At 42.3% G+C, this 13,277-nt stretch overlaps 1 protein-coding gene across 7 annotated transcripts in view; it reads left to right on the top strand.

Moving 5' to 3' along the window:
• MICU1 (mitochondrial calcium uptake 1) overlaps positions 1-13,277 on the top strand; it is a 212,784-nt gene that overhangs the window by 121,718 nt on the left and 77,789 nt on the right. For all 7 annotated transcript variants that reach the window (XM_073353624.1, XM_073353626.1, XM_073353627.1 and 4 more), the window contains one exon: positions 3,201-3,398. In XM_073353624.1, the coding sequence (XP_073209725.1) occupies positions 3,201-3,398 (198 nt within the window). The remainder of the gene's footprint in view (positions 1-3,200; positions 3,399-13,277) is intronic.

Here is a 13,277-nt window from a genome sequence, read left to right as displayed (position 1 = left end):
CAACTGAAGTTTTAAGAGAGAAACCTCACTGCTTTTCATTTTTAAGGTGCAGCTAAGCCTGTATCTCTGATTTCCCCCCCTCCCTCCCAGTTGGTGCTCTCCACTTATAACAAGGGTCCTACGTGCTTTCGATATTTAAAACCTTTTGCAGCTGCCACACTGCTTTTATCCCCCATCCAGCATGAGGAGGAGGGAGAGGGGATTGCCAGCAGTGCAGCCAGTGTTTAACCTCCAGAAGTCTTCCAAGGAGAGAGAGGTGAACAGCTCTTCACTTCCTCCTTTCAAAGTATCCCTTTCCTATTGAAGCTAAGGTTTGCTCCACTAGAGTCCCTTGGTGTGGGCTGACAGAGGATGCAGGCATACTCTGAATATCATAGCAGTTTGCACTCCTTGGACATTGCTTTCTAAAAAAGGGAGTTTCAGAGGCAGTAAATGGTCAAACCTGGTAAATTGTTTTAATTTGAGAATGGCTGGGGCCTCTCTCTCACCCTTACCCTTTTTTTTCTTGGGAAACCCAAAGAAGCCCTCTTCCTACTGAGGTTATTTCATGACTCAGAGGCTGGGGCCAGCAGCAGAAGGCTGTCATAGGGCAGGCTGGTGAAAGGGCTAGGAAGTAGGTGTGTCAGGGGTTATACATCTTGTATGACACATGCATTTGGCAATCCTGTTTGTGTATCTCAGGTAAAGTGTCATGCATTTCACAGAGATTGAGACTCCTTCACTGAACAGCCTTTGCCCAGGTGAGGAAGGGGATTTGGGTTGGGAGCTAGAAGACCTTGTGTTTCTTGGTTTCCTTTTCAGTTGAGCGCTGTTAACATTTTCTGTACAGTTCACAACTCTTAGCACTCACCAAAGCCTCAGATTCTTATCCCAAGAGTCAGCAACTATCATTCACCCTTCCCATTTTACAAATAACAAGGTCATAGCAGGCAGGGCAGGGAATAGAATCCCCATCTGTAATATGATAGAACCCAGTCTCACCACTGAGCCACCCAGCCTTTTAGGCTGAATGTGCTAACTCTGTGGATGTGGCTGACCTCTCTGTAACCACTGCCCTAACCATTAGATGGCACTCTCCTTCCAGAACTAGGATCAGGACCTAGGGATCCGTATATCCAACAGCCCCTGCTGCCTCCGAAACACCTTTTTAATCCATGGGAAAGTGTGTGTTGTCCACCTCTAGGGACTATTCCACACAGAGATAACAACCTACTTCTGATACTAGTTGCTTGTTCAAGTGCAAGAGATCTGTGTTCTGTATTTGAAGCTCCTGAGTTCAAACCCTGCTGCCTATCCTGTTGGGGAAAAATAACATATGATCATGTAATTAAAGACCATCTCAATGCTTCTGCACAGGGGGGCAGGATTAAGGTTGCATGGGTAGGAAATGCCAGAACTATGGTTAAATTTGAGTGCTTGACTGCAGCTTTAATCTTCTTTTAATAACATGTTTATGTATCTATGGGGAGAAAATGTGAACAGGGCACTGGACTTGTGACGAAGAAGACTAGGGTTCAATTCCCAGTTCTGCTACAGTGTTGCTTGGTGACCTTGGGCAAGTCACATTCCTCCTTGTGCCTCCACTTCCCAATCTGTAAAATGGGCAGAATGATACTGACATTTGTACATCACTTTGAGGTCTGTGGATGAAAAGTGCTATATCAGAGCTGGGTATTATTATTATGCTGATTAATATTATACATACATAGTGAGTTTTGTCTAAATAGACTGGACCTCCCCTTAAATTGGTATGAGGACCCTGGAGTAATTGTAATTGTTATAAATTCATAGTGTTTTTAAGGCTGGAAGGGACCATTAGACCATCAAATCTGACCTGTATAACATAGGCCAAAGAATTGCACCCAGTTACCCTGAATTGAGTCCAGGAATTTGTGTTAGAATTTAGTCAATCTATAGTCAAAGACATCAAGAGATGGAGAATCCACCACTTCGTTGGTAGTTTGTTCCAATAGTTAATAACTTAAAAAAAACTGCGCCTTTTTTCTAATTTGAATTTATCTGGCTTTAACTTCCAACCATTGGTTCTTGTTATGCCTTTCTCCTCTGGATTAAAGTGCCCTTTAAGTACCCAGTATTTTCTCCCAGGCGTGGTACTCATACACCATAATCAAGTGACTTTTTTTATAAGCTAAGCAGATGGAGTTCTTTAAGTCTCACACTGTAAGACATTTTTTCCAGCCCTCTAATTCTTTGTGGCTCTTTTCTTTACCCTTTCCAATTTTCAACGTCCTTTGAAAATGTGGACACCAGTATTGGGTCTCATCAGATGCTGTATACGAAGATAAAATCGCTTTCCTACTCCTACTCCCCTGTTTATCATACAAGATTCCTGCAGGCCTTTTTGCCACAGTGCAGCATTGGGAACCCATACTGAAAAGTTTTTCTGCTACCACCCTTAATCTTTTCTAGAGTTGCTGCTCTCCAGAATACTTCCCTCTTCTGTAGGCATGGCATGCATTCTTTGTTCCAAGATGTATGACCTCACATTTGGCTATATTAAAACATTTTGTTTCTATGGGTCCAGATACCCTAGCAATCCAGGTTGCTCTGTATGACTGCCCTGTTCTCATTATTTACAACTTTGACGGTCTTTGAGTGCAGTACTCAATTGGCTTAATTGTAACTAGTCTACCAAATTTCTCAGGAGTGTTCCTTCTGGTCATCTTTCTTGATGGTTGGGACATACTTCTCTCAGCCAAGAAACCAAGTTCTTTGGTTGGTGCAGGCAAGCTTACAGCTGTTCCTTCCCCTCATCCCATGCAATACATCTTGGGCTCTTGCCTACTGCTTTTGAAAAGATAAGCTCCCCATTGTCTACAAGTGACTCTGCTTCCCTAATGCTTTTGCTGGTAGCTTTTGCGGGACAGTGTCAGCTAGGGCACCAGACTGGTTAAAATATGAAGGTAACAACCACATTTTCAATGTATGTAACTGATTTTTTTTTTTTTTTAACTGAGAATCGGGAAAAAAATAAAAATCAAGATCCAGCCACCCTATGCATTGAAGTAACAAAGTAGCTCCTCTTTGTACAGCTAACCACTTCACAGACTTGACAGTGACAAAATGGTCAAGAGTAACACTTCAACCAGTTGGCACAGTTAACAATGATACATTGGCCAACACAAGTACTTCCTTATGATGCTATTTTCCTTGCTAACTACTTTTTTTTTCCTGCTTAGGTCCAGAGCATTATTCGCTCCCAAACCAGTATGGGAATGCGTCACAGAGACCGTTCTACTACAGGAAATACTCTAAAGACTGGCTTCAGCTCTGCCTTGACAACATACTTTTTTGGATCTGATCTGAAAGGAAAGCTGACAATCTCAAACTTCTTAGAGTTCCAGCGAAAACTTCAGCATGATGTTCTGAAGCTCGAGGTGAGAATTCGTTGACTTTGGGCGGGGGCTGACTGACGTCAGTCATGGAGTGCCCTATTGTGGTGTACTGAGGTGATCACCTGAGGGCTATCTTCATGAGGGTGAGCGTGGGTGTGGGCGAGGAGGGAGAGCTGGTGCTATAAATGTATTCTAGCAGCTGCTGAGACATAGGAGTTATCATAATGAATCAGATTAGTGGTTCAATATCTTGTCGACAACACCAGATGCTTCAGAAGAAGGTACAAGTGATCCCGCAATAGGCAGTTATGAGATAAACTCTACTCGGGCAGGTTATCTGATCCTCAATAGTTAGAGAGTGATTTGTGCCCTGAATCACGAGGGCTCATGTCCTTTCCAGAACTCTTGGATTTTTTAAAAAATTGCTATTATAACTCTGGATAGCCTTGTTTATATAAGGTTATGGCTACACTGGCACATTACAGCACTGCAACTTTCTCTCTCAGGGGTGTGAACACCCCCCCGCCCCCCCACCAGCTCTCTCCCAGCGCTGGCGCGCGACCACACTCGCACTTCAAAGCGCTGCTGCGGGAGTGATCCCGCGGCCACGCTTTGAAGTTTCGAGTGTAGCCACACCCTTAGTGTTTGGTCCTTTTCGGAATCCTGCTAAACTCTTGGTTTCAGTGACATTTTGTGCCAATAACTTTCTCAGGTTAACTTGCATTGTGTGAATGGCTATCTTTGCATTAATTTTGGATTTTTCCGCCACTTAATTTAATTGAATGTCCTATTCTTGTATGATATGAGAGCATTAAGAAGCTCCCAGTCTACACATGCTCATATTCATTTATATGAGTTTAAGCACCTGTTGGTTTTTAAATGTAGCTATACTCAGAAAAGCAAGTATAAAAATAGCATTATGGAATTCCATGGTCACTTTCTCTCAATTTCCAAATAAAATCTACTCACTTTAAAGGTAAAATCTTTATTTTTCTGACTAGTAATCCTGCAAACTCAACCTGGGCTCTGAGTGACCAAGTGCAGTGTCTTACATTTCAGCCAGAAAGAACTATTTTGCAGGCTAAATAATCTCCTCACTTAAACTTGTGCAGCCCAGTTACTTCCAGTAAGGTGGCACAGGTGTAACTAGCTAAACCAGTAATGAACTCAAACAATTCTGTTTAATGTGCAAAAAGGAACAAAATCGAGTTGTTCTTTCTTCGCTGCTAACTGAAGTAAAAAGTAATCAATTTCTCATTAAATTAATCATTACAAATAATTAATCCTTAAAGTCAGCAAATGTGACTCTGAATACACACAGGGAGCAGATTGAGTTAGGAATATGCCATTTTTTATACTGCCATTTTTCAGACTAGAACGAACTACATTTTTTAGTTCCTCTGTGGTGTATAAGTTGGAAATAAGAAAAATAAACATTAAGAGTTGTGGAAAAAGTGAAACTAGTTTCACAATAATGAGGATTATAAACGAATAAGGTTATTTCATGCTCAGTGACTGCAACAGCACCATATTCCCTGAGTTTTCCAAACACCAACATTGCCCCCTCTACGTCATGCAAAAATTGTCCCTGAAATTCCTTCCTTGCCCATTTCTCTAACCCACATAGTCCCTCCACTAACTCCCTCTTCCCCTTGTCACTGTTCTCAACGCCTTACATAACTTAGCCCCTCTCCAGTACCTGCTTTTGGTTGTTTCATGTCATGGAGCACTGTCATGGATGGGTATAAACTGTTCAGGCAGGGGAGGAAAGGTGGAGGAGTTGCACTGTATGTAAGAGATCAGTATGATTGCTCAGAGCTCCAGTACGAAACTGGACAAAGCCTGTTGAGTGTCTTTGGGTTAAGTTTAGAAGCGAGAGCAACGAAGATGATGTCCTGGTGGGCATGTGCTATAGACCACTGGACCAGGAGGATGAGGTGTAGGCGAGGCTTTCTTCAGACAATTAACTTAAGTTTCCAGAACACATGCCCAGGTTCTAATGGGGGACTTCAATCACCCTGACAATCAGCTGGGAGAGCAATACAGCAGTGCACAGACAATCCAGGAAGTTTCTGGAGATTGTTGGGGACAACTTCCTGGTGCAACTACTGGAGGAATCAACCACGGGCCATTCTCCTCTTGACCTGCTGCTTACAAACCGGGAAGAATTGGTAGGAGAAGTAGAAATGGGTGGCAACCTGGGCAGCAGTGACCATGAGATGGTTGAGTTCAGGATCTTCACAAAAGGAAGAAAGGAGAGTAGCAAAATACGGACCCTGGACTTCAGAAAAGCAGACTTTGACTCCCTTAGGGAACTGATGGGCAGGATCCCTTGGGAGGCTAATATGAGAGGAAAAGTAGTCCAGGAAAGCTGGCTGTATTTTAAAGAAGCCTTATTGAGAGCACAGAAACAAACAATCCCGATGGGCAAAAAGAATAGCAAATATGGCAGGCGACCAGCTTGGCTTAACAGTGAAATCTTCAGTGAGCTTAAACACAAAAAGGAAGCTTACAAGAAGTGGAAACTTGGACAGATGACTAGGGAGGAGTATAAAAATATTGCTTGAGCATGCAGGGGTGTAATCAGGAAGGCCAAAACACAACTGGAGTTGCAGCTAGCAAAGGATGTGAAGGGTAACAAGAAGGGTTTCTACAGGTATGTTAGCAACAAGAAAAAGGTCAGGGAAAGTGTGGGACCCTTAATGAATGGGGGAGGCAATCTAGTGACAGAGGATGTGGAAAAAGCTGAAGTACTCAATGCTTTTTTTTGCTTTGGTCTTCACAAACAAGGTCAGCTCCCACACTGCTGTCCTGGGCAACACATTATGGGGAGGAGGTGAACAGCCCTCAGTGGTGAAAGAACAGGTTAAGGACTATTTAGAAAAGCTGGATGCCTTCCATACATCCGAGGGTGCTGAGGGAATTGGCTGATGTGATTGCAGGGCCATCTTTGAAAGAGCATTATCTTTGAAAATTCATGGTGATTGGGGAAGGTCCTGGACAATTGGAAAAAAGCAAATATAGTGCCCATCTTTTAAAAAGGAAAGACGGAGAACCCAGGGAACTACAGGCTGGTCAGCCTCACCTCAGTCCCTGGAAAAATCATGGAGCAGGTCCTCAAGGAAACCATTTTGAAGCACTTGGAGGAGAGGAAGGTGATCAGGAACAGTCAGAATGGATTCACCAAGGGCAAATCATGCTTGACCAGCCTGATTGCCTTCTATGATTAGATAACTGGCTCTGTGGATATGGGGAAAGCAGTGGATGGGATATATCTTGACTTCAGCAAAGCTTTTGATATGGTCTCCCACAATATTCTTGCCAGCAAGTTAAAAAAGTATGGATTGGATGAATGGACTATAAGATGGATAGAAAGCTGGCTAGATTATCGGGCTCAACAGGTAGTGATCAATGGCTCGATGTCTAGTTGGTAGCTGGTATCAGGCGGAGTGCCCCAGGGGTTGGTCCTGGGGCCAGTTTCGTTCAACATCTTTATTCATGATCTGGATGATGGGATGGATTGCACCTCAGCAAATTTGCAGATGACACTAAGCTGGGCGGAGAGGTAGATACACTAGAGGGTAGATATAGGGTCCAGAGTGATGTAGACAAATTGGAGGATTGGGCCAAAAGAAATCTGATGAGGTTCAACAAGGACAAGTGCAGAGTCCTGCACTAAGCTTGAAGAATCCCATGCACTGCTACAGGCTGGGGACTGACTGGCTAAGCAGCAGTTCTGCAGAAAAGGACCTGGGGATTACAGTGAATGAGAAGCTGGATATGAGTCAGCAGTGTGCCCTTGTTGCCCAGGAGGCATATTGCGCTGCATTAGTAGAAGCATTGCCTGCAGATCGAGGGAAGTGATTATTCCCCTCTATTCAGCACTGGTGAGGCCACATCTGGAGTACTGTGTCCAGTTTTGGCCCCCCCAACTGGCTCCTTATTACTAGCAATGGGATGTGGCTACTAGCATCAAAACATTGGTGAAGTATAGCTTGAGAATACCAACACCAATTTGCTTTAGTGTGGTATTTTTAGGAAAATTTACTGGCCATTATTTCCTGATGGATGTGGACAAATTGGAGAGAATCCAGCAGAGGGCAACAAAAATGATTCGGGCTGGGACACGTGACTTACAAGGAAAGGCTGAGGGAACTGGGCTTGTTTAGTCTGCAGAAGAGAAAAGTGAGGGGGGATTTGGTTGTAGCCTTCAACTGCCTGAAGAGGGGTTCCAAAGAGGATGGAGCTTGGCTGTTCTCAGTGGTGGCAGATGACAGAACAAGGAGCAATGGTCTCAAGTTGCAGTGGGGGACGTATTATGCTATACAAAGCACACGGGCTCTTTTATAAGAGAGAAGGCAAATATGCCATATTTATTGAAAATACAACAGTTAGCATATGCTTTTCAGTCGCGCGCACACACACTCTCACTCTCCTGCCAGTTGCTGTTCTTATAGATACCAGTCTGGATCAATCTTGTGGCCAGCCAGATTGGTCTTATAGGGGAGTCAGGCTTTGTCAGTCACGATCCTATGCTCCTAGAGTAGTGGCAAGATGAACCCAAAATCCCATGGCAAAGCACCCTGTTCTTATAGTTCTTTTTCTCTGTTGAAATCTATGGATTTTGCTGTGTCAGTTTATGACCGGTTACTCCTTAATTCATATCTTTTAATGTAAAAACATTCCAAAACACCTCCGAGACGGTTATCCTGTCCTGGTTCCAGTTTAATCAATTGTCCTGTCTTTAGGGGTGCCAGCCTTCACCTCACGGTCGTCAACTTGCCCTTCCTTCATTATTGATGTGTGCTGATGATTTTCTGGTGTCGTTAAGTCTCTTTACTCCTTTTTCCTTGACCATCTGGCTATAACAATGGCCTTCACATCTTATCTTTTCCTGATTCATACATTCCTCATTCACACAAACAGTCTTTTTACAGAGATCTTTGAGAATACAAACAGTGTCAGTTTATTTTGAATCTCCTTAACATAGATACAATACAAGATCCTGTCTTTTACTTACTAGACCTTAAAAACAATGAAATGTATATTTAACTAGAGTGCCTAATTTGTAATACATATGGGAAACCATAGTAGACATTATAACTTATCCTAAAACAAAAGGGTGACCATAGTCATAAGGATTCTTTTGGTCTGTCCCTACCTTAACATCAGTATAGACACTGGCAGTCTGTTAGATGCATTCCTACCAATGTCCCAGAGGGTCATTCCTTTCTGCTATTCAAAAAGGGTAGCTGGTAAAATGAAATCAAGACATACATTAGTACCTCTATTATATTACAATTATAAAATCCTGCTCCTACAGAGGTCTAGGTTGGATATTAGGAAACACTATTTCACTTGGAGGGTGGTGAAGCATTGGAATGGGTTACTTAGGGAGGTGGTGGAATTTCCATCGTTAGAGGTTTTTAAGGCCTGGCTTGACAAAGCCCTGGCTGGGATGATTTAGTTAGTGTTGGTCCTGCTTTGAGCAGGAGGTTGGTCTAGACGACCTCCTGAGGTCTCTTCCAACCCTAATCTTCTATGATCCCCACCACCACCACCACCGCCTCCTCTACTCCACCAATGATGTTAACTTTGTTCATTCATTCATCAGCTTCTCACGCACACATCTCCGTGGTTTCGTTCATGTGATTTCCTATGTGAGGAACATTCTTCTGAGTTCATTCATCACTTTATTCACATTCATGTATTTCCTAAAGACCCATTTCTGCAGTGAAGCGGATGGAGTTTCTAGCCGACTTGTACTTATAAGTTTGAAGAGTAATTATGAATAACTTGTCTTTATTTCAAAAAGTAGTAATATAACTTAACCTTGTATTACCAAAGCCCTGCAAAGCACCACCTTGATCTCTCGAGTAATTTTTGAACCCCTTCTCCTTGCATTGACTTTTTGTCTTTAGGTAGTAATCTCCTTTGGGCAAGGCATGTTCCTTCTTATTCTGTTTAGAAAATGTCTAGCACATTATGGCAATATCAGAAACCAATCCCTAAGGGTCACTCTCTTATATGGTCCTAATTATCCATGGCTGCTGCCTGCTTTAAAAAGAGATGGGGGGAGGAGGAGAAATCAAGCAATTCTGAGGAACGCTTCCAATATATGATCAGCTGGTGCCTTTTTTTTTGAGTGAGTTTAAAAAATCACTATCAGTAATACTCAAGGTTGTTTTGAGTGCTATAACTGCAGAATAGAGTTTGAAGAAAAACTGTTTACTTCTCTAAAGGGATAGATTTATGTATGTTTCAACCACTGATTTGAAATTGTAAAGCAGCTGTTCTCACAGTGGGAAGCTCAGATTTTTCTTCCAGGAAAATGCAAAAAGGGACATTATCTTACTTTGGGCTCAGCCTACAGAAAACCATCTATTGTATTTAACATACTGTATGGTTAGTTTCTTTTGCTGATTGCTAAGGTGAAAGAACTCTTTCTAGCTAAGTTAACAGCCTTCCCTGTTGTTGTGGTTTTTTTTATATTATCAAAATGTTCACACGTTTCGAGAAAATTTCAGCTGAAACCCCCTCTGAATAGAATTGTATCAGGTAAAGCCTGAATATGTTTCTCATTCTCTACAGGAGAAATGCCAAGACAACACTTAAGAAACACTGGAACAGTGAAGTCCTCTACTTCCTCCTTTTGCTTACTTTTTTAAACTTAATTATATTTCCCATAATTTTGTTAAAATCTCAGCAATTTGCTCCATCATGGATGTGAAGAGTAAAAGTAACCTAAACTGGGGAAAAAACAGAAGCTTTTAACAACATAATAGAACTCTCCTGTGGTTTGGGTACTTCCATGATTTATTTTCCTCTCCACTTATACCTTACTGCTTAGTTACCGTCTTTTAAATTGGAATTTGGCATGCAATGTAGTTTATGGTTCCCACTACATAAATTAAAACATGTATGAACTATGCAGTTGATTGATTGCCCTCCATATGTTGCTTTTTCTTACTGGATAGATGATGTATTATAATGGTGAGTTAATGCAGATATTTCCTCCCTTGTTGTCACTCTGCAAGAGACAAATGCTGAAATGTTTCTCCTTTGAAAAAGCAAGCTGAGCCATCTCTGTTTACTCTTGAGCAGTGGTGTAACCAAGTACTCTGTCCTGTTGGTATACGCAGTGTTTTGCCTGTATAATACCGTCTGGATGATGGTGATCCACTCATTTGAAATAAGGGCAATTTCACATTATACATTATACTATTTCTGCTTCTTAGCTTTTTCTTATAGGTGCCACTGAGGACGGGTAAGGCGATAGAGGGAGAGAGAGATCGGTAAGACACTGGCAGCCAGTGTTGTTGTTATTGGGTGTTTCTAAAAGAGGAACTAAACATTTTATTATTAATATTTCAGAAGGTCTCCTCCCTCCCTCTTAAAATGCTTGGTACCAGTAATGACTTAAAAGTTAGTCTAATTTCTCTTCCAACTGGCTCCTTATTACTAGCAATGGGATGTGGCTACTAGCATCAAAACATTGGTGAAGTATAGCTTGAGAATACCAACACCAATTTGCTTTAGTGTGGTATTTTTAGGAAAATTTACTGGCCACTATTTCCTGATGGCCTAACATTTGGGATGGAATCCAATTTTGACTCACTCAGTCTGTTCCATAGGTTTGGTGGCTCAGAATTAGTCTGCCAAATGTACATGGAAATGGTAGCCAGGCCTTGCACTTAATGTGGGACCAGCAGACGCTCCTGGTGCAAGTGCCAGGATTGCTCCCTGTCAAAGGCTCCTTGTCTAGTAGTGGAGAACAGAGATACAAAGTGAAAAGCAATGGGATTTTCTGAAAATGGTGTTACAACCCCAGGCCTCATTTCCATTGTCCTAAAATCCTGTTTCTCTTGAAGGGAAGAGGTTGCTGTGGGGGGAAGTCAACAGCCTGCAGGATGACTCTGCATCCCTGAAGACAGTCCTTGTTTTCAGGGCCTGTCTTGGCACTCAAGTAGATTTTCTTTTTTTCTTTGCTTATTTTTAATAAAAACAAATTGTAAGAAGCGCATTTGGCACCTTGCTCTAAACAGAGCACATGCACACACTGCATGGAGTCCTAAAATTATCCCTTTTTAGGATTTGGCTTTATTGATAACTCTATTAGCAACAGCAACAAACTTCAGCCTCCGGCTTCTCCACAAGTTCAGCTGTTCTTGGGGCTCTCCTGCTGTATCGCCTCTGTCCCAGAAAGATACTCCAAACCTTATATCCTGGCTGGAGCTAACAAGAAGCCAGCTTGAATCAGAAGTAAATACTTTACATCCTTATGCTGGGTTCCAGTTCCTGAAGTTAGGGTGACTCAGATGAATTCTTCATTCTTTTGCCAGGTCTTACAAATAACCACCATTACACCCTGTAAAATGTCATCTGAAATATTGTTTACAATTCTTATCACCTATGATCAAGAAAGATTAATTCAAACTGAAACAGGTGCAGAGAAGAGCTACTAGGATGACTAGGGGAAATGAAGGGCCTATCTTTTGAGAAGAAGCTGGAAGAACTCTACTTGTGTAGTCTCTCAAAAAGAAGACTGAGAGGGGATATGGTTGCTCTGTATAAATACATCCAGAGAGTAAACACCATAGAGGATGAAGAACTATTTAAGTTAAAGGACAATGTTGGCTCAAGAAAAAATGGGAATAAACTGAAATTTAAGCCCATTGCTCCTTGTCCTATCCTCAGAAGTTAAGGAGAACAATTTTTCTCCCTCCTCCTTGTAACAGCCTTTTATGTACTTGAAAACTGTTTTCATATCCCTTCTCTTCTCCAGACTAAACAAACCCAGTTTTTTTTAATCTTTCTCTCATAGGTCATGTTCTCTAGACCTTTTATCTTTTTTTTTGCTCTCCCCTGGACTTTCTCTATTTGTCCACATGTTTCCTGGAATGTGGCGCCCAGAACTGGACACAGTACTCCAGTTGAGGCCTAATCAGGGTGGAGTACAGTGGAAGAATTACTTCTTGTGTCTTGCTTACAATACTCCCGCTAATGCATCCCAGAATGTTGTTTGCGGGTTTTTTTGCAACATGGTTACACTGATTCATATTTAACTTGTGATCCAGTATGACCCCCCAGATCCCTTTCCACAGTACTCCTTCCTAGGCAGTCATTTCCCGTTTTGCATGTGTGTAGCTGATTGTTCCTTCCTAAGTGCCGTACTTTGCATTTGCCCTTATTGAATTTCATCCGGTGTCTTATGTTCCTAAAGTTCATGCTTCAGATGGTCACCTATAGGGGTCAGGGGTCGTTCGCCCCCCAATACATCCTCTGTGTGTGGTTTTTTTGTTTGTTTGTTTGTCTCTTTCCTCAGAAGTATCAGAGATGGCCATGACTGGACATGGGACACGGAACAGAGGGCCAGTTTTCTGAGGTGTCACTGAGCATTCTCTCTATCACATGCTTAGCTGGCTGGTTCTTGCTCACATGTTCAGGGTCTAATTAATCACATGGAATTAGGAATGAATTTTCCCCCAGGTCAGATTGGCAGTTACCTTGGGGTTGATTTTTCCTTCCTTTTCAGCATGGATTGGAGGTCACTTGCTGGGATTTCTTGTATGCAGATCATATCAATAGCATGTTGATGAACAAGAGCACTGATTAAGTGTCACTTGGCTGTCGATAAACCCTCAGTGATGAGTTGTAAGACTCCACATGTGGGCCTAATGGCATGGAACCCAAGAGATTGCACATTCTTAGGATTACTGGAAGCGGCGATACTGGGATTCTTCAAGTATGAACTTACAGAAGTTGGTTTTCTAGGAGGATCATTCACTTCCTTGGACTGTGCTGGGTACTGACAGCTGGCACCACAAGAACGCTGATTCATTTCCACCCTTGCTGGGAGTTTCAGGATACATCTCACTTTAAGAATTCCCTGCCATTGCAGAGGCCTCAGGCATTGCTGCA

This window comes from Lepidochelys kempii, chromosome 7, assembly GCF_965140265.1.
Source record: "Lepidochelys kempii isolate rLepKem1 chromosome 7, rLepKem1.hap2, whole genome shotgun sequence".
Classification (NCBI taxonomy): Eukaryota; Metazoa; Chordata; order Testudines; family Cheloniidae; genus Lepidochelys; species Lepidochelys kempii.
The sequence above is the reverse complement of the archived record's forward strand: the minus strand, read 5'-3'. Positions and strand labels throughout refer to the sequence as shown.